A 22,770-nucleotide genomic window follows, 5' to 3' on the forward strand; every position below is an offset into this window, starting at 1 on the left:
TCTTTTATACCTGTTGTCATTGCAAAACCATTAGAACTCGCATCAAACATATCTTTGACTGTAGCATCTCTACATATAGAAATCGAGGTAAGGGCTGAGTATGATGATGAAAGACTTCAGACACTACACCATACGTCATCCCAAAAATAAATCAAAGAGCCATCGCCAACCAAAAATTTGCATTGTCCACGAAAAGACTTTCACATTAATGAGATGCCACTATAAATACTACATCCTACTACACAATTAATAGGTTTGGTTAACCAGCTAGACCAATCCTTCCCATACTTGCATCTAATCATAATAGTCCACAAAGAGGTAGGCTCCAAGAAGTATTTACTACACCAGATAAACGAATTCAAATCTCGTATACCCAAGCCCCCTTGGTATTTAAAATTTTTCACTTTATCCCAACTTACCAAATGACGGAAGGATGACTCAGAGGACCCCAAAGAAATTTACAATATTTTTTTTTCCATTTTCATAGCTACACTTTTAAGTATAAGAAATAGAGACATCATGTAAGTATACATAAATTCTAAAGTACTTTTGATGAGAATCAAACACTCACCTTTTGAAATCATTTTTCTCTTCTAGATTGGTAACTTTATTTCCATTTTGGCGATGATTGGATCCCAAGAAGATATAAAACGGGCTTTAGAACCTAAAGGTGTCCTAAGATAAGTAAACATAAATGATCCCACCCTAAAGTCCAAGATGCTCGAAAGTATCATCTTACTTCTATTGGATACGAAGTTTGAGAAATAGATCTTAGACTTACCGAGGTTAACTCGCAATCCAGAATATGCTCCAAACAACTAGAGAATATCCCGAAGATGCTTGAAATTTCAACGAGTGGCTTGAATCATGTATAAGGTATCGTTCGTAAAAAGAAATGACAAATGACAAATGGCAAATGACAAATGGAGACCTCCTCATCCCACAATCCACTCCTTTAATTAGGCTAGTATTCTCGGCAAAAGCCAACATTCTTAAAAAAGCTTCCATGACATTTACAAACAGGAATGGGGAAAGAGGATCACCCTGCCTGATTCCCCTTGAGCTTTCGAAAAAACCTTTAGGGCTTCTATTCACAATTATAGAGAACTTAGCTGTCGACACGCATAATTTGATCCAATCTATCCACTTCTCTCTAATACCTATTCTACCCATTACATCGAATAAAAATTCCCAATTAACACGATAATAGGCTTTTTCAATATCAAGTTTAACGAAGACACTAATCTCCCATAAAATTTGCTGAATCAATACATTCATTTTCAATAAGGGACGCATTAAAAATTTGGCGACCTTTAATAAAAGTCATCTGATTTGTCGAGATTAGTGAATAAAAAACTTTGCGTAGTTTATTCGCCAAACATTTAAACATAATCTTGTAGAAAGATGAAACAAGACTAATAAGTCTAAAATTTTTCACATCAATAGTTTCGGGCACTTTATGAATCAGGCAGATTAGTGAAGAGTTCTAACTCTTGTCAAATGATGAGAATTTATAAAAATGCTCGATCGCTTCCATTATATCATTTTTGAGAAAAAAAATCACATTTTTTTAAAGAAGGCTATAGTAAATTCATCGCTTCACAAGGCCTTATCACTCCCACAACCCATTACCGCTGCCTCCACTTCTTTTTCCGTGAAACGAGCTTCCAATGTGTCATTTTGCATCACACTAATAGTAGTAAAATTCACACCATCCAACTTCAGTCTAACTCGATGTGGTTTCTTGAATAAATCTTTATAAAATCGCACAATATTATTTGAAATCATAGGCAACACCTTGCACCGAAATTGAGTTAATTTCATTGTTCATAGCTTGCGCCTTCGAGACCCCTTGAAAGAATTTTGTAATTTTATCCCTAGCTCTCAGCCAAGTAGCTCGGTTGCGTTGTCTAGCCCCGATCTCTTCTTCTTTACATAGCTCGATAAGATTAATAACTAGAAAAATACGAGAGCTAACCTCTTTTACCAAAAGGTCACGAACCTCTTTCACCAAAAAGTCACGAACCTCTTCCACCTCATCGCGAACATTAATCTTAGTACATAAATCCTCGACTTTTGCATAAAACATTGCACGTTCACCCACATACCAACTTTTTAGTAGCTTATGTAAGTTCTTCAAATTCATAAAAAGTTTCGATGATGCCGAACTAGAAGGAACTTGAGACCCCCACCATTCTTGCACACACGTCACAAATTCTTCCCTGATCATCCACTTATTCTCGAACCTAAAAGGGCGACACGACGTATCCACAACCCTATGCTCTAGTAATATGTCTATGATCCGAACAACTCTACAGAAGTACCTTTTGAAAAATATTAGCCACTCCCCAAAATATTGACTCACTAACTAAAAACCTGTCAATGCAAGACTAAGACAACCCACCATTGTCACTGCCTCTTCTAAACGTGTATTGTCCTCCTTAAAGTGGAAGATCCACAAGTTCTAGATTCTCGATAGTCTTAGGGAACTCTCTCATTTGACTAGTCAATCGTCTAACATCATCTCTTTCAAACGAGTTCCTCACTTCGTTCATATCACCAACAAAGATGATTTATAAATCCCATAAACTAGCCACTCTTGTCAACTCTTTAAAGAACTCTGTCGACATTACCCAACGAAAATTATCTCTCTGATTTATAAATCCCATAAACTAGCCACTCTTGTCAACTCTTTAAAGAACTCTGTCGACATTACCCAACGAAAATTATCTCTCTGATTTCTAAGTTGCACGCTAATTGAAAATCTTCCAACATCAACATCCATCTTCTCAAATACATCATCATTCCAAGCAATTAAAATCCCACCCGACACCTTGATAGAGTCAAGTGCTACCCATTCACACAATCGACAATTGCATAGATCCCTAACAATCTATTGATCCATCTGGAGAATTTTCATCTCACAAAAAAAATATATTTCACTTCTAGTAGATCCCACAAGAGGTTTAAGAATACAACGCTTCTCGCTATCATTAATCCCACAAACATTCCAAGCTAATATTTTACAAATCATTAAAATAGGATTACTCGGAGTAAATCCGATTCAGCTTTGATACACCTTTCTTTGTTGACAAGAACCCAGGGGTAGATCTCCAATCTTCTTGAGTTGACACCTCTTATTATATGTCAATATGGGGATTTTGTAGAATTTCGGGCCACACTTCTAACTCTTCAACATGAATCTCTCTGATAGGAGATTTTTTTTCATTCAAAGTCATATTGTGAGTCGAAAATGCCACACATACCTCCTCATCAGCGTAATATTCTCCGTTTGACTCAATTGACTCTTCCTCCGATATCTCATGTAATCTAATAAGCGAATCACTCACATTTTTAGGGTACAAAGATCTATTGGGGTTTACTTGAACTGCATTTTCTATAGTAAATTTTTAGTGCTTAACCAAAAAAATTCCTAATAAGCAAAAATATATTCATTTCACTCCAAGAAAACAGGGTTTAGCCTCCAAGATTTGTCTTTCTTGACTGACTTAGCCCAGTTGTATGAAATACTTTTTCTAAGACACAAACTAAAGGTTATTAGTTTTGTTAATATATATTTTAAAATATTATCCAATTTAAAAATAAACTCAAATCATGCATGCAAATTAAGTAACACCAAATATAGGATTTTATTAATTAATGTATAGGCACATATTATATTTTTGAAGAGTATTGGTTTCTTGAAGAAAGGATTTGAGGCATGAGCGATTACATTTGAATAGAATTCCTTCTAAAACTCAGCAATCTGAGCTTTGTTCTTAATCTTCCCGGAATAAGCAAAGCCCTGAAGAACAACATAACATAAGCCAGTTCCATGAAGAATAAAACCAAACTGATCCAAACATAAATTGTTCTTCTCCAAGACCATAACCACCTTTTAAAGGGAGGAAGCTCGGTTTCAACAGCTATGTCGGCCGTATAAATGTGGGGAATTCCGGCGCCGGGAAGAAGAAATTGTGGTCTCTGAAGTAACACCACTTTCAAGAAATGACTTGGTTTCAACTGAGTTTCAGAGGTGAAATCTTTGAATGGAATTGTCAAGAGTTGAGATTCGGATTCAAAACCAACAAGAATAGGAACCATCTTCAAAAGGGTTTGAGTCAAATGGATCATCCCACTTTTGTATTTCATCATGCATGGATGGCTTGAACTGCCAGTTATGCTACCATTTCTTGATATGAACTCAACCCTAACCTTCAAACGCACACACACACATATATATCCCAAACTAATCAATTTATAAATGTGTTTAAAACAAAAAACAAAAAACAAAATTTAAGCTAAAACCACGTCCTTTATATGTTTTCTTTTTAGATTTCTCTCTATTATATCATAACCTCTTAGAGCACATTTGATGTGGGTTTTTGTAAAGTATTTTTTTTATGGATATTTTCTTGGTTTGAAAATATTACATTCCTATCAAATCATTTATTTAATTAATTAAAATATATTTTTTTAATGTAAAAACTAGCAAACTTTACACAGTAACTTTTGGTCTCTTAGTTTTAGTTTAATTAATTAAAATACTCTAATTTTAATTATATTAAATTTGAAATACAAAAAAATATTTTAATAATTAAACAAATTAAAAATTGAATAACCTAATTTTCTATCAAATAAAGTTTTGTTGAACAAAATTCCTATAACCTCTCAAAACCTGTTTTTTTTTTTATCAAACTAATTTGATTTTTTCAAACACCCTTACTTTTAATACAATTTGAAATAGATGATGAAAGTTGTTCAAGTGAAATGTCTAGTTTAAAAATAAAGAAATATAGTTATTTTCAAACTAAAATCTTATTAAAAATAAGTATTATTATGTGCAAGTTAAGATATATATAGTTTAAAGACTAAAAATTTCAAGTTCTATTTTCACTCAAATAACATAAGTTTGAGGTTGATTTTGACTAAAAAAATATTAATATATAATTAAAAAATAATTTTATTTTAAAATAAAATATATTTTTTAATTATATGAATGGATTGATACGAATAAAAATCGTAACTATTTTTTTTTCTTAAATGTGTTGAATATTTTTAATAAACCTAACCTAACCAAAAAACAATTAATCTTATTATCGCCCACTTTTTTTTTTTTAAATCAAATCATTTACATTATCAACAAATACTTTATCATTACAACAAAACAAAACATTTCATTAAAAACATTTAATTCTTAAAACATTTGAATGTGTTTACTACAAGAGTAGATAGAATAGAATAAGAATTGTACCTGAAATACACCAAGATTCATATTGAATTCAGATTCAGGCAACACCAAGGAAACAATAAGCCTAAGCTTATGATTATCAGGAACATTATTGCTCAAACAAATCCCATCATCATCCGATGACCTATAACGAACTGCCGCCGCCGCCGCCGGAGACACAATCGGAACAACCGCAGAAGGACTAACTTGGGTATAATCAAACCTCAAAGAATGTTTCCCAAGTTCAATCGGTCCTTGTACTAAACATCTAACAATCAAACTCCCAATCAAAAACCCAACAACAAGCAATGCAACAAGAACAAATCCAACATAAACTGCAGAAAACAATGCCCACCCAATTCTCAATCCAACATCTCGAATCATTCCTCTTCCTCCATTATTAATCCTACCCGTCGATGTCGAAACAGAACTAGAAGTAGTACCAGTGGTGACATCACAAAGATAATACATTGTTGTAATCAATCTGTTCTTAAAGTTCTGTTTCATAATCGACAAAGTTTGAGTTGGGGAGATGATGAACATGGTTGTATAGTATGATATCCAAATGGGTATTGTGAAAAGGGTTGAAATCAAGTTGATTTGGAAAGTGATTGCTTTAATGATCAAAAGTGGAAATGAAAATAGAATGTTTGGACGACGGATGATCTTCATAGAGTTGATATTGGCATCTATCTGATGGGTTTCAGAATAATGATAATGATCGAAACAGTTGAACAACAATGGTGATCTTCTTCTTGACATTAGTAATTTGTCCGCTCCATTAAGGCAACAGAGTTTCATCCAATCATATAAGTCCATTTTTTAGAATTGATCAAGTTTAAAACCAAGAGATTGTTTCAAAGAGAGATTGGATTTTTTTTTTTGGATAATTGGGTAGGGAGAGGAAGAAGCTTAGGATGATGATGATAAATAAAGAGGAATAGTTTCTTGGGATGCTAAATTGATATATAGAGAATGGACGGTGAGGATTGGTTGCTTATCTTGTTATAGATTGGCTCCTCATCCTACGGATTGGATTGGATTGTCTAGTCAAAGGAATGGGATATAAATGATAAGTTAGTTTAATCATAGATGATGGGCACACACATACATAATTTATGTTTCTTTTTTTATATAAAAACAATTAATAAAATTTTGAACATATCTTATATAAACTTGTTCGAGATGGCTATAAAAATAAATTATTTAGAATTATTTACTTTAAAAAGAGTATTTTATTTTTGAAAATTATATATTTAAAATAAAATGATAAAAATTGTTTAAGCACGTTATAATAAAACATGATATTAAGATTTACGAGCTCGATTAACTTATTGAGTATCATTTTTTTTGTTTTTATATCTTTTCATATAATGCTTTGTCGTTGTGATGAAATATTTTTTTATTTTTAATATACATGGACATTTAAAAAAAAACGAAAAATATACAATCACGTCCCAAAGAATATAATACAACCACATCTATGAGTCGATTCTCTCCCGCAATTTAAAACCGAGATTTTTTAATGAGATTGCAGAAGTGGTTAGTCTTTGTGACTTACCTATTGTCTTTATGGGTGACATGTACAAAGTTAAATCCCCATCTAAAAAATAGGCCATTAAGCTCACAAGCCTTATGCGTGATTTTTTTGAGACTACTAGAAATCTCGACCTTATTGATTTGCCATTAGAAGGGAGATAATTTACCTTTAGGAGAGGTAACGAGAGGGGCGAACATTGTCATTCCCGTATTGAAAATTTTCTAGTTAGCGAGTCCATCTTTCAGGAGTAGCTAATATTTTTTAAAAAGATTCTTTCATAGAGTTGTTCAAATTATCATCCAATCTTGTTCGAAAAAAAAGTGATGGCAAAAAAAAGTCGTGTCTTCAAATTCGGGAATAAGTGACTTATTATGGATGATTTCATATCGTGTGTGCAGTCTTGGTGAGTGTTCCAAATGCCGATGAGTTCCCCATCAACTGAGCTCTTTGTGATATTCGTAAACTCCTTACAAGTTGGTTTGTGGGGTTTGTGGGAGACTTTGCTATATTTTGTCTCAAGATTGAGGTATTATGTAATGAGATTAATGTCATTGATGTAGTTGAGGAGATTCGGGATATCTATACAGAGGATGTTAGTTATTGGATTCACATGATTAGTGATTTGTTTGCACTGTATAAGAACGAGGAAAGCAAAGATCATCAACATTGTAGGGCTATTTGGCTTAAAGTCGGGGATAAGAATACTAAGTTTTTTCATGGGATCTCTAAAGCGCGAGCTAGGAACAACAAATTAATTCAATCTCGGTTCAAAGTGTTGTTCATGAAAGTGAGTCAGCCATTACGGGTATTGTTGAGTTCTATAAAAGTCGATTTGAAGAGTCGTATAAGGATAAACCTAAATTGGGCGTCATCACTTCGGATTCCATTAACTTGGCACAAAAGGAGATTTTGAAAGCTCAATTTACCGTGGAGAAAGTCGAGGAGGATATTAAGGGGCGTTGTAGAGAAAAAGCTATGGGGTCCAATGATATTACTTTGGCTTTCACTAAGATGGCGTGGCCTTTTCTTAAAAGAATATATTATGGAAGCTATCAATCATTTTTTTTTAATTTTTTTCATTGTTTCATAGAAGTTGAAACTCTGCATTGATTTGTATCATTCGCAAGGCTCCAAAAACTATTGTTGTAAAGAATTCCAGGCTTATTAGTTTAGTTTATTCCTTTTATAAGATTTTGTCGAAATATTTGGATAATAGACTTCATGAGGTGTTAAGAACGGTCCTTTGAGAATAAGATGACGTTCATTAAGGGACATCAAATCTTTGATGCATTATTAATTGACAACAAGTGTATTGACTTAATTAATTTGGGATGTGATAAATGTGATTTTGTTAAGCTATATATTGAAAAGGCTTATGAACACGTCAATTGTGAATTTCTTTAACATCATGAGTAGAATGAGAATAAGCGAAAAATAGATTGGTTGGACAAGATTTTGCTTCTCGACGACCATTTTTTTTTTATTGTGAATGAGAATTATCATAGTTTTTTTTAGAGATCTCGGGGGATTAGGCGGAGTGATTCGTTATCTTATTTCCTATTAGTTATTATCATGGAAGCTCTCTCAAGAATGACAAGTTTTGTAGAAAAATACAGGGTTTATCCGTTATGTGAATTGTGGGGCAATGATATCTCCATTATCCATATCTCATCTTCTTTTTACCGGTAATTCTCTATGCATGATTCATGCCACTTAGATGAATTTCAAACACCTTCTTAATATCCTTTGGTTATTTTGTGCCCACTCATACGGGTTAATCTTGGTAAATATGTTATCTTTTTCTTGGACTCTATATTGTTGAGGAGAAGAACAAAGCTCACTAATGTTTTGAGTTTCAATATTGTTGTTCTCCCGTCGTTATATCTTGGTATGACATTGAATTCTAAAGTTTGTTCTAAAACCTCATGAAACTCGATCATCACTAATATGAACGGTAATTATCAATTTAAAAAAAGACCTCGAAAGGGGGTTGTTTGGTTCTCATCAAGAGTATTTTGATCTCTATGCCTACTTATATGATGTCTTTATTCGTTTTTCCCAAGAGTGTGACAGTAAAAATGGATAAAAGTATGAGCAAATTCATTTGGGGATCGTCTAATTTCTCATTTGGTCATTTGATCAGTTGGGATAAGGTCAAACAATACAAGGATCAATGGGTTTAGATATCCAGAATTTTGTGTGTTTTAATAAAACCCTCTCTCAAAATGGTGCAATAGATTTGTGTCTGAAACGAATAGTCTTTGAATATCGTTGAGAAATAAATATGGTTATGATTGGTCTAGATGATTCACCTACAAGTCTAAGTGTCTTATGGGCTATAACATTTAGAGTAAAATATATATCTTTATGCAAGAGTTTCGTGAGCAATTGAGATTCACCATGGGGGACGAGGGGTCTCGATTAACTTTTAGAATGATGTTTGGTGCGGGGTTAAGTGTCTCGCTGTGATATTTCTTGAGCTCGCCTCCATTGCCATTTGCAGGAATGTCATTGTTAAATATATGTTTGATTCTCAGACTAATCGGTTTTATTAGTCGTATTAAATATAAAAGAAGATTGAACATTATAGAGAGATTTTCTCATGCTAGAGTTGTTATCATAGTGGGGCGTAAGGAGGTTAAAACGATCATACGTGATGTTATGCGGTGAAAAGAGATGACTTGTTTTAATGAGAGATATTGTTATAGCTTGTATGCTAAGTAATCTCTGTACTTGTTTTAATATGGGATATTGTTATAGCTTGTATGCTGAGTAATCATATATTTTATGGAATATTTAAAAAAAATATAACCACGTTGCTCAATAGTTTATCGATTGTAAGTTTTTGAGAAACATGATTAACTCCTCTATCAATTATCAATTTTTTGGAACGAATTCCAAAAGAGGTTATAATAATAACATTTTGAATGAAACAAATCGGATTACAACGATCATTGAATGTTTGAAAATTTCTATTTACCTAGATAGTCCATCAGAAAATAATTGGTATGATAACCTAAATATATAGATATGCCATATATGTTGGGAAAAACCCTAACAGAAACACAAAAGAAGAAAACAAACTGAAAGAACACTAACAAAATTTGATAACGGAGTTCGGCCAAAATGTTGCCTACGTCTCCGAGCACTAAGGCTATCAATTAATAAGGAAGAAGAGATACAAATTTGGGTGCAATAAACCAAAGAGGGGAGAGTTTCTTTTATACACTAAGAAACTTCCCCAACTCCCATCATCTTCCGATGTGATATTTATACTAATTGTGAATATAGTTTCTTTTATATACTAAGAAACTTCTTTCACTCCCATCATCTTCCGATGTGATTCTAATTGTGCCAAAAACAACAAATCTACATCTTGGCACAATATCCAAATACTAATCTTCAATATTAAAAAATAAACCTTCAGTGCTTCCAATTGGCGCTCTTCAGCGCCGACTCAAACACGGAAGATGTTTACCAAATCTAAACAATTAGATTTGGTTTTCCCCATGTCTTTCATCTCGAACTCTTTACCCAATTGAGCCTTCAATTTGTCAACTTCATATTGGCTCTTTGGTGCTATCAATATATCATCAACGTACAAGAGTAGATAGATGTAAGACTCATCTTGCAATTTGCGCAAATACTCACATGAACTAAATCCGCTTCTTGTGTACTTGTGCTCCATCATAAACTTGTCAAGTCGCTTGTACCATTATCTCGACGATTGCTTCAACCTGTACAATGATCTGTTCAACTTGCAAACTCAATTTTCTTTATCAGCAACATTGAATCCATCTGGTTGATAAATGTAGATTTCCTCGTTCAAATGACCGTGTATGTCTGCGGTCTTCACATCTGGTTGAGCTAGCTCTAAATTCATCTGCGCTACCAAGGCCAACAAAATTCTAATGGAAGAGTGTTTAACAACATGAGAAAGTACCTCATTATAATCACCTCCTTCCTTCTGAGCGTAGTCTTTAACTACCAATTTTTCCTTGTAGCGAACATCAATTTTTTCAGGAAATCCTTCTTTCTTAGTAAAGATCCATTTACAACCAATAGCCTTCTTCTCTTTTTGTAGATGCCTCAACTTTCATGTCTCATTCTTCTGAATATATTGCATCTCATCTTCCATAACACCTCTCCTTTTTCCATTTTCAGTACTTCGACTGACATTTGAAAATGTGGATGGAACATCATCTACGACTAGAAATGCATAGGCCGCCATGTCAACAAACCGACCTTGTTTTTGAATAACTCTTCTTGGCCTATTCACAACAATTGATTCACTTTGTTCTGAAGGTTCTTGGGTCAGAACCTCTTCCTCATTTAACTCTTCGTCTATCGTCGGAGAGTCACTTCTAATTGGGCTTATCTTTATCTTCTCAAACTCCACCTGTTGTAGAGTACAATCAATCTTGTATAGTGTTACCTTATTCAACATTGAATAATCATCAAAAGTAACATCTCTTCTGATAATGGTTTTCTTTGCATCCAAACACCAGAGGCGATATTCTTTAACTCCCGTATTAAATCCCATAAAAAGAGCCTTCTTTCCTCGTGGATCCAACTTTGATTCAACTACATGATAATATGCAGTAGAACCAAAAATATTCAAAGAATCATAATCAGTTGCAGGTTTTCCAGATCATACCTCTAATGGAGTCTTGCCACCAAGTGCAGATGATGGTAGGCGATTTACCAAATGTTGAGCGTATGACACAACTTCTGCCCAAAATTTCCTGTCTAACCCAGCATTAAACAACATACATCGAACTTTCTCCACCAATATCCTGTTCATACGTTCCGATACTCCATTATGCTGTGGTGTTTTTCTGACTGTGAAGTGTCGAACTATGCCACACTCTTGACATAACTTCTGGAACGGATCATTCTTGTATTCTCCACCGTTATCAGTTCGGAGAACTTTGATCTTTCTTCCTATCTCGTCTTCAACTTGAGTTTTCCATTTAAGAAAAATCCCAAACACTTCATCTTTGTTCTTCATAGTAAACACCCAAACTCTTCTAGAAAAATCATCAATAAAAGTAACAAAATAATGTCTACCTCCAAGAGAAGGAGTCTTGGTAGGTCCCCAGACATCTGAGTGCACATAATCCAAAATACCCTTAGTGTTATGGATAGCAGTGCCAAATTTTACTCGCCTTTGTTTTCCCAGAATATAATGTCCACAAAAATCTAACTTACAAACTTTTGTACCTTTCAACAATCCTTGCTTGACAAGAGTTTGCATAGATTTCTCACCAGCATGCCCCAATCGCATATGCCATAACTTTGTTGCCTCTAATTCTTTACTGCTCCAGGGAGTTGATACACATGATGTCCCATTAACTGTACTACTTTGATAATAATACAAATTATTACTCTTCCTGATAGCTTTCAACATCACTAGCGCTCCAGATATTACCCTAAGAACTTCATTTTCCAATTTCACATGTAGGCCTTTCGACTCCAAGGCCCCCCAAAAAATGAGATTCTTTTTCATATTTGGTATGTACCGAACATTTCTAATAATTCTAGTGGATCCGTCATCATTCCTCAACTTGATTGAACCTATCCCCTTTATTTTACATGTATTAGCATCTCCCATGTAAACAACTCCACCATCTAGCTCCTTAAAGTCAAAGAACCACTTTCGAACTGGTGTCATATGATAAGTGCAGGCTGAGTCCAATATTCACGCATTAGGATGTGATGTTGTGTGTGACATCGATAAAGAGTATTCTGAATCTGCATCACTTTTGTTTTCTACAACATTCGCATTTTCAGAATCTTTCTCTTTCTTCTTCAACTTTGGGCAGTTAATCTTCCATTGTCCTTTCTCACGACAGAAAGCACATTCATCTTTGGCAACTCTACTTTCAGATCTTCTTCCTTTCCCTTTTGATTTACTCTGCTGACGGCCCCTTACCATCAATGCTTCATCTGTTGTACCTACTTTGCTTTTCCTTTTATCATGCTTTCTCAATTCATTACTATATAAAGCAGAACTTACAACATCAAGAGAAACATTTCCCTTCCCATGAAGTAACGTTGTTTCTAAGTGTTCAAATTCATCAGGAAGGGACGATAGCAACATCAACGCAAGATCTTCATCCTCAAACCTAACGTCAATGTTTAACAGATCTGCTACTAATTCATTAAACTTAGTTATATGCTCATTCATAGTAGTACCTGATTGGTAATCAAACCGGAATAGTCGCTTCTTCATAAGGAGCTTATTCTGACCACTCTTCTTCAGAAATTTATCCTCCAATGCTTGCCACAGTTTCTGTGCAGAATTTTCATTCTTCACAGCATACTTCTGCTCTCTAGACAGGAACGATCGAATTGTTCCGCACGCCAACCGATTCATGATATTCCACTCTTTTTCTTCTATACCATCTGGCTTTCTGACCTCAATAGCAACATCTAGACCCTGCTGAAAAAGACAATCTAGAACCTCACCTTGCCACATGCCGAAATGCCCAGTTCCATCAAAGATCTCCACCGCAAACTTCAAATTCGACATCGGTGTCCTCGTCCATGATGAAGAAGGAGTTGACGCCCCTTTTGAAGACTCCACCATGCCAAGGACGAACCTTCGACTCTGATACCACTTGTTGGGAAAAACCCTGACAGAAACACAAAAGAAGAAAACAAACTGAAAGAACACTAACAGAATTTGATAACGGAGTTCGGCCAAAATGTTGCCTACGTCTCCGAGCACTAAGGCTATCAATTAATAAGGAAGAAAAGATACAAATTTGGGTGAAATAAACCAAAGAGGGGAGAGTTTCTTTTATACACTAAGAAACTTCCCCAACTCCCATCATCTTCCGATGTGGTATTTATACTAATTGTGAATATAGTTTCTTTTATGTACTAAGAAACTTCTTTCACTCCCATTATTTTCCGATGTGAGATTCTAATTGTGCCAAAAACAACAATATCAACCATCTCAATCCAAATTTCTTAGTAACTACTCAAAGCCCGAACATCACCTAGTTAATCTCACCAATACTTCACAAAAGACTTCAAATAGTCACCACTTGACAATACAAAATTAAATGAGTTGTCGATTCACCTCCTCGTGACACATACAACAACTTACCATAATATAAATTTTTTTCATGCACATATCATCTGTAAAATTTCACCATGAATAACGTTACATCTAAAGAACGAGATATTTGATGTAATCTTTGAATCGAAAACTTCTTATGGAGTTATCTTAACAAAAAAAACTGTAGTAATGTCTCACATTGAAACTATCAATGTCTTGCCAACACATAATGTCTTATTGAGATAGAGACACTTGCTTCATTTCTAACAAAAGTAAATGGGAAGAACTGTTGGGTGTCCGACCCATTGAGTTTGAACTGATAATATATATTATATTATTGTATAATATAGTATACTAGTTAGATTAAGTTAAATAAAGAAAAAAGAAAATTAATTAAAATATAAATAATTAATTAAGGAAAAATGTTTTAATTGATTAAAATAAACTTAAGTGAATAAGTTTAAATCAATGCGACATAGTTTTAATGATGTGTTCGTGAACAAAACTAAGTTGTGTAAATGTCTATGCACAGATACAGCTCAAGAAGCGCAAGTAGACGTCTATCTTCATCAGACGTCCTGGTCTGAAGAAGTGCGTGAGTAGACGTCTCACTTCAACAAACATCCTGGTTTGAAGAAGTGTGTGAGTAGATGTCTCTCTTCATCAGACGTGTTGATCCGAAGAAGCGCGAGTAGACGTCTCTCATCATCAGATGTGTTAATCTGAAGAAGCGTGAGCAGACGTCTCTCTTCATCAAACGTGTTGGATCTAAAGAAGCGCGAGCAGGCGTCTCTCTTCATCAGACGTGTTGATCTGAAGAAGCTTGAGCAAATGGCTCTCTTCATCAGATGCGTTGACCTGAAGAAGCGTGAGCAGACGTTCATCAGACGTGTTGGTCTGAAGAAGCGCGAACAAACGTTTATCTTCATCAGACGTGTTGATCTGAAGAAGTGCGAGCAGACACTTTGCTTCAGCAGTAGTTAGAAGAAGCACGAGTAGACACCTTGCTTCAGTAGCCGTCTGAAGAAGCATCCGTCTATCTACACTGCTCATCAGCATAGCGAACAACAACATTCATTATTAGTAGTCTACCAAGTCAGTTTATACGACAAATGTACATTTGCTACGTGCGTTATTATTCCACTAGACCGCACAGTACTATCCAATACACCACGTTCCAACAAATATTTTGCGCACTACCATTCTGGTACACCACGATCCAACGAATATATTATTGTGTACGATCCCATACATTTGGTGTACATCTAACGGAAAGCTCACACGTATATATGAGAAAGATTCGACCGTTGCTACGACTTCAATATAAAAGAGCAGCAGAGTACAATGGCAAGCCTCTCGGTTCCTTAACATTATCAATTGCTAAGCTCTGTGTTTATTCTCTCTATAAGATTATTTTGTAATTAACAAAGCTAAGATGAGCATTAATATACTATACTACTTGGGTGTATTTTCAATATTGTAAGTTGAACAGAACGTTGTCTATTCAACAGAGTAATAACTAGGAGTTCAGAACCAGGCAGTTGTTAAGTGTTGTATTCTGACTAGGTTTGTGTAGTTGTTATATGAATCAAAGCCTTCTAGTGAAAATCCTTCTGGAAATAGAAGAAGTGGTGACGTAAGAGTTTTATCTTGGAACATCCATAAAAATATTTTGTTATTTCATTTCTACATCCAACCGTCTTGTATCTACCACTTCAATTTTAACAAACACTTCCGCACTTGAATCCGTTCAAGAGCTTGTGACAATTTGTGAAAAATAGAAACATATTTTAATCTCTAACAGGATTAAAATCGAATTGAAAGTGATAATTAGCACAACAATATTCAACCTCCTTCTATTATTGTCACCGATCCTAACAATACTATATATATATATATTATATTATACTATATTATATTATACTATATAATAAGTAGAAAGGGTTTCCATTCAACATAGACAATTAAGAAGGAAACAAAAAACCATATAGAGAGAGCAAGTCGAAGTAGGCGTTTTGAAGAAAAACTTGTTTTCTTCTATTTCTAGATACCTAGGTTTAAGTATTTATATTATTCGTAAAGATACATTACATATGTATATGCCATCTTTAACGATGATGTTGTTCTTAAAGTTTTAGGTAATCTGTTAGATTATAAATCTTATTTTGCAAAAACTTTGTGTGACCCATGATAAGCGATATTATAGTGGATAATTTAAGCGATATAAGGGTTCCGTGATTTTTTACTTCCGTTGAAAGGTTTTTCAGCTAAAGCTCGCGTCTCTTTATTTATGTTATTTGTTTAGTTAAATGAAGATTGATATGTTATAAACAAAGCACTAAAACAAAAAGGAATATTTTCCGCCTTATTTTTTCAACAAGAACTCTCTTTAATTATTATTTCTCCTTCTATATTTAATCCAGTCAATGAAACCACTAAACTTGAGATCAAACATTTCATTAATAATGTCATTTCTACATATAATAATAGAAGCAATCTCATGATACGTCATAGTTAGACTTTTCACACTACACTAAATGTTGCCCTAAAAGTTGATCGAAGATTCATCCCTACAATGAATCTGAACTGCTCTTGAAAACTCTTCTACATAGAATAAATTTCCCTCCAAATCTTACACCTTGTTGTATGATTAGATATTTTGGTGAACCAACTATACTAATCTTGACCATAATTATATATAATCATGATGTCCAAAGACTATAAAACTCTATTGCAAATCTACTACACAATTTCTATAGAAGAGACTTATTAAAATAAACAAGATCTCAAATATTTAGTCATTCTTTATCTTTAAAACATTAACTTGATTCCAACTAACTAGATGACAAATCGATGAGTTAGAAAATTTTCATAAAAATTACACATTATTCTCTCCATTTTTACCACCACACCCTTATGGAGAATGAATAAAAACATTATACGTGTGTGCATAAAGAACAACACAATCTTAATGAGCATTAGTTGACTCTTTCAAGATTATTTTGTTTTTTCATCTAAATAATTTACATTCAATTTTTATAATCGGGACCCAGCAAATCTTGTATCGTAATTTAACACTCAACGAAATACCAAGATATGTTGACGAAAATCACATTCAAAATAGTATTATATATAAAATTGATAAATATTATGTTTATTAAATAATTTTATTGATAAGAGTATAGATGAAAAGCTCAAGAGATTTCAGGCGATATTTTACGGTGAAAATTCCGTAAAAGGAAAAACAAATTTTCTCATTATGAAAACACGATCGACACAATCAGCATGGTATCAAAGTCGCGATTCGCTTGTTGTGGTCGCAGTTGCTAGTCGCTTAAGGTTTCTTGTCAAATCAAGAATGTGTGCACCCTCATACCCAACAACAATAATAATTCAGAAGATCAACCCTCCACCGCAATCGCAAAAATCATGCACCGTTTGTTGTTTTGAAATACGGTCGATACGATCAACACAATCAGCACGAACGACACGGTATCGACTCTAATAGCTATATTGGCCATTCATTTGTAAAACTTGGTTTGAAAGTTAAGGTTTTTAGTTTACCTTGTCCTGTAATATCTAGGGCTTCTAGTGTACCATATTATGTAATTACTCTACTTTTTTGTTGTGTCATGTTCTTCATTAAAATGGGAAGAAAGAAAAGTAATAAGGATAAAGAAGTTAAATATTTGTGGTAGAAAGTTTAAGGGCGGCAGTTGAAAAAGAAATTGATAGTATTGCTGAACAAATTATCTAGGAAAAACAGAAATACAACAAAGGTAAAAAACCAATTACTGTTAAAAATTCTAAAGAAAATGCAGTAGAAAAACATGGGAAGAAAAAAAATTTGGAAGGTTAACTACAATGAAAGAGAAAATCTCTTTGGACTGAAAAATCAAATCACAAAACTTCTGATATAAGCAAAAAAAGAGAGATTGTGCTCAACAAAGATAAAATGCAGCAAATCACAATTTGGTGTTCTTTATTGCTAAAGTTATACAAAACGAGGTTTTATCTTAATAGTTTTAAACGTCGTTAACTTATTATCTACGGGTCATTTATAAATAAATAAAATAAAATATCAATAACACTCATTTAACTACCAAATTTCAATGAAATAAAGATTTTGACTACCAATTCACTCACATTCAACTCAATCAAGTTGTTTTGTCGACCCTACTAAATCCTGAAAGTGTGGTTTATTAAGCCTCCCAGTTGCATTCTAGTTGAATGAACAAAATATTTAATACATATTTATAAACACATTCAAAATAATTAGTTCTATTATTAAAATTATATGAATAAAAAAGTTAAAACATTTAATTTAATTAAGTTATAATTTAAAATATTATCTCATCTAAATAAATATATATAAATATGATATTCAAAATTTCAAATAAATTTATACTAGAAATATTATTAAATGAATTAAGTTAGTTATCATTAATGAATATGTAGCTCTTGTAGCTCAGTTGGTTAGAGCACCCGTTTAGTAAGCGGGAGGTCTTGAGTTCAACTCTCAACAAGAGCATTTTATATTTTTTTAAAGTTCGACCTTATAACGATTTGGATCTTGATATATGGGTTAAGGTCGAGTCAATATGTTGATTGCTTATATTGATGTTCTTGCTAGAAGTTGGGAGTTCTTGAGTTCAACTTTCAACAAGAGCATTTTTATATTTTTTTCAAGTTCTAAGGTTCTTCAATTTTACTTTTTTCTCTCAATCTTTTAAGATTATTTGAATTTCAGTTCAACCTTATAACGATTTGGATCTTGACATGCAGGTTAAGGTCTGAGTCAATATGCCGTCTAATTGCTTATATTGATGTTCTTGCTAGAAATTGATAACTCTAAACATCTCAGCTACATTTCATTCAATAATTATCATAAATAATTATTGTATGCATATGTTTGTGCATTAATACTAGAGTAAATCAATATTTGAGTAACAAGTGATTTTAACTATGGGCATGAATTCAAAGGAAAATCATAAGGAAGAAAGAGAAAAGCTCAAGAGATTTTAGACGATATTTTACGGCGAAAATTCTGGCAAAGGATAAACAATTTTTCTCATCACGAAAACACGATCGACATGAACAATACAATCAGCACGGTATTAAGGACGCAGTTCGCTTGTTGTGATCGCGATTGTTAGTCGTTCATGGTCGCTTGTCAAATCAAGAACGTGCACACCCTCATACACAACAACAATAATAACTCAGAAGATCAACCCTCCACCGCAATCAAACGAAATATGCGTTGTTTCTCGATTTGAAACACAATTGGCACGATCGACACAATCGGTACGAACGACACAATATCGGCTCTAATAGCTAGGTCGATCATTCATCTGTAAAACTTGGTTGGAAGGTTAGGGTTTCTGGTTTATCTTATTCTGTAATATCTAAGGTTTCTAGTATACCATGTTCTATAATTTTTCTACTTTGTTGTTTTGTTATGTTCTTTATAAAATGGGAACAAAGAAAAGTAATAAGGATAAGGAAGTCAAAGAATTTGTGGTGAAAAGTTTAAGGGAGTCAACTGAAAAAGAAATTGATAGGTGTTAGGATCGGGGACGCCCTTGGAGGACCGGGGTGTTTTCCGGTTTCGGTAAGGGTGGCCGCTTACAACACACAACTCTTTTGGTGATAGTCCGGTTAGAGACTAAAACCTTTCTCAGCACTACACAACCTGTCACAGACTCTTGAACCGGGTTCAAGGGCGGAAATGTCTGTTTCAGGTTGAAGCAACGTTTGCGACTGTAGATGATGTTTTTAGGAGGATTTGGTTTTATGGATGTGAGTTACCGGTTTTAGAAGTATGATTGGCTTTGAGGTTAAGGTTTAAGTAAACAAGAAATGAAAGCAAGAGAAAGAACACGAGACAAGAGTTTGTTTATGGATGTTCGGAGCAAACCCTCCTACGTCACCCCTTCTTCTCAGGTTATGAGAAGGATCTCCACTAACTCTTTAGAGTTACAATTACACTTCCGGTCGAGCCCAACTTCGCTACTCGCCGGTTACACCAAACTCACACTTTTGATGTAATACAACAACACAACACAATAACACACAAAGAACTTCCGGTTTTAGACACACCGATTTTGGAATACAGGACTTTATCTCTCTAGAATTTAATGCTTTATGACTTTCAGAATTTATGATGCTCACAACTACAACTACCGAACTGCATTGAATGAAGACGTTTCGACTTCCTTTTATAGCTGAAAGTAGCCAACGGTTACTTTCTTCTCTCTCTTGCGGATTGGTCGATCATTATCACGCCTGTTTGCAGAGAGGTTGCTTGCACGCTTCAACTTCCTCAACACCTGTCATTCATGCAGGTGACTTTGAGCATAGGATGACATAGCCATTTTTTCAGATTGAGACACGTGTTGAACATCCACTACCGGTTGTCAGCATCGGATCAACAAAGCATCATTGCTTTCCTCGCATGCTTCTGATCGGATCTGATCTTCTTTTATTCTTTCAAGACACGTTTCTTCCGTCATGGTACGTCACTCTTGAATTTGAATCTTCTGACTTTTGTTCTGAACCATCCGGTTTTTGTGTCTTGTGCAGTGTCATCCGGTTGGAGAGTATAATCTTTCTTCTTCGTTAACCGGTCGCTTGAGAAGGTAGAACCGGTTCCTCTGATCTTTAACTTGATCACTTGAGGCTGATTTCTTTGAAGTAGTAGCAACCGGTTTTTGATGCCCCAACCGGTTCATACGGTTTTAGAAGTACCTGCACATGAAGATTAACCTCTGTTTAGTTCGTCTGGCCGGTTCAAAAATTAATCTACTTAATTTTTCTATCAATTTCTCCCTTTTTGATTATTTAGAATAAATATTCAAAAATTGTAATGTATGGCCGGTTCCAAAATTAATCTTCTTAATTTTTCTATCAATTTCTCCCTTTTTGATTATTTAGAATAAATATTCAAAACATGTAATGTATGGCCGGTTTAAAAATTTGCTTAGTAGCCAGTTTAGAAAAATTAATTTACTTAATTTTTCTGTCAATTTCTCCCTTTTTGATTATTTAGAATAAATATTCAAAACATGTAATGTATGGCCGGTTTAAAGACATGAGTTTGATTGTTTTGAAAGAAGTATGTTTCAAAAGCATGAGTATGATTTTTGAGGAAAATATGTTTCAAAAACATGAGTATGATTTTCGAGGAAATATGTTAGAACCTATTAGAAAGAACAGAGTAACCAAGTTCTGAGACAGAATAAAACATAATTGTTCAAAGTAAAGAAAGAAAGAGGTTTAGGGCTTGGATGATCCCCCCTTCTGTTGCTCTTTTTCCAGCTCTTTCTCCAACCGTCTTCTTTCTTCTTCTTGCCTTGCTCTGTGTTCTCTAGCACGTCTTTCGGCATCGATCAGCACACCGGCCCATACACTTGAATGACCGGTGCCCTTATTCTTGAGATTGAAGTTGGCACAAACTGGCTTTGGTGGTGGAGGCGGTGGAGCATTTGGAGGTCTGAAGCTTGGAGTTGCTGTGGATTCTCCGGTTGTCCTTCTCTTCCGTTGATTGAGTTCCTCCGGATCTTCTTCTTCTTCTTCATCAAGCGGTTGTGCATTTATCACGACCGGTAAAGCTGTTTTCTGTTCTGCCCGTTTCATCACATTCTTAACGGCGCTTCGCTTCTTCTTGTTCCTTGTATTCATCGAGTGGGACGGTTGAGCCAGTGAAAGTTCCTGGGCGTTGGCCTGCTCTTCCTCGTTGCATTGTTGGGCAAGCTCATAGTCTTTATCTTCAATTTCCTTCTGTAACCGTTCCCTTTCTATCTCTTCCTCTTGCAGTTTCTTTGCGGTTTCAGCATCCTTTTCGATTTGCGTCAGAGTTTTGGTGTCTTGAACCTTGGACATTTCCCCGATTTGAATAGCCATTGCCTGCATCATGTCCAATAGTGGAGCGGTTGCGGCTTTGACGGACTCGGCAATCATGGCTTTTACTGTTGTCTGCATGGTCGTGTCCATCATGGTTTGTAGAGAGTTTAACAGTTTATTTTCAGCCACTGCAATTCTTTCGTCGGTTACGGCTTTAAAATTTCCAAGGCATGAATCAACTGTTTCAGCCATCGCTTGCTTGATTTGATCTATGTCCAGAGCTTTGACCGGTTGAGAGGCTTCTTGTTCCAAGTTTTCAGAGGTTCCGGATGTCTCACCACTTATAAAGAATGGCTTACTTTGATATAACTCGGCATTGTTGAATTGACGTTGGAAACTTTTCCACCATTGCATGTCAAGACGATCAAGATTTCGCACAAGCTGTTCTCGTACCCCAAGAAATCGTTCGGCCATCCTCATTTCGATCGGGTTTAGCGTCTTTCCTTGGGTGTCTTGAAAAGCATTTTCAACAGCCTGTAACCGAGCATTTTCAAGGATTACCGGAGCTTTGTTAAACGCCGGTTGGATTAGGTTAGTGTTAGCCAAAGTAAGTGCCCTTTCTTCCAGCTGAATGAGCTTGTCCCACTGTTTGTTGCCACTGAAACCTGGGAGCATGTCGGATAACTTGGTTTCGCATCTGAGCTTCACCCATAAGATGTATGGCGCTAGCGCATCACTTGCACCTTTGTTCATGTCTTGAATGAGCTCCTTGAAGATCTCATTTTCTTGCTCAATGGTGTATGGAATCTCGTCCCCGGTTATGGCTTCATGTTGAGGACTGGTTTGCAGCGTGCCTGTTCCGGTTGCTGTTGTTTCTTCAATGAGAATGCCTTTGCCTTTGTTTACCTAATTTGAGCCTTCAGGTGTTGAGGCCGGTTGGTTTTCCAAGGCTGTCTTCCCTCCTGCAGAACCGGAAGGTTCCTGGTCTTCAATATTTCCCTCCTGAGCCGGAGGTTCAATTTCTGTTGTGTTGGCCGTCTCATCGACCGGTTGTGCTTCATTCTGATCAGGTATTTCAACCTGATCATC

General features: G+C 34.9%; 1 protein-coding gene and 1 non-coding gene across 2 annotated transcripts; one reads left to right on the forward strand and one right to left on the reverse strand.

Moving 5' to 3' along the window:
• Positions 1-786: 786 nt before the first annotated feature.
• LOC124946302 lies at positions 787-22,434 on the reverse strand. Its single transcript, XM_047486865.1, has 6 exons — positions 22,041-22,434; positions 8,542-8,712; positions 5,255-6,051; positions 3,734-4,215; positions 1,979-2,324; positions 787-1,260 (listed from the first exon to the last, which is right to left on the reverse strand). The coding sequence occupies exons 1-6, from the start codon at positions 22,432-22,434 to the stop codon at positions 787-789; spliced, it is 2,664 nt and encodes an 887-aa protein (XP_047342821.1).
• Positions 18,297-18,370, forward strand: TRNAT-AGU. The gene has a single exon. It is a non-coding gene; the product is annotated as a tRNA-Thr (tRNA).
• Positions 22,435-22,770: the final 336 nt, after the last annotated feature.

Source organism: Impatiens glandulifera, chromosome 7 (assembly GCF_907164915.1).
Source record: "Impatiens glandulifera chromosome 7, dImpGla2.1, whole genome shotgun sequence".
Classification (NCBI taxonomy): domain Eukaryota; kingdom Viridiplantae; phylum Streptophyta; class Magnoliopsida; order Ericales; family Balsaminaceae; genus Impatiens; species Impatiens glandulifera.

Bases quoted from the DNA above. Each gene is read 5' to 3' on its own strand.
- LOC124946302 (XM_047486865.1), bottom strand. From the start codon at position 22,434: ATGAACAAAGGTGCAAGTGATGCGCTAGCGCCATACATCTTATGGGTG. The intron at 6,052-8,541 runs GTATGAGTGGGC...ATCAATTCTAAA, and splicing joins ATATTTACCAAGATTAACCC to AAATGGACTTATATGATTGG. The intron at 4,216-5,254 runs GTACAATTCTTA...GTGCGTTTGAAG, and splicing joins TGAATCTTGGTGTATTTCAG to GTTAGGGTTGAGTTCATATC.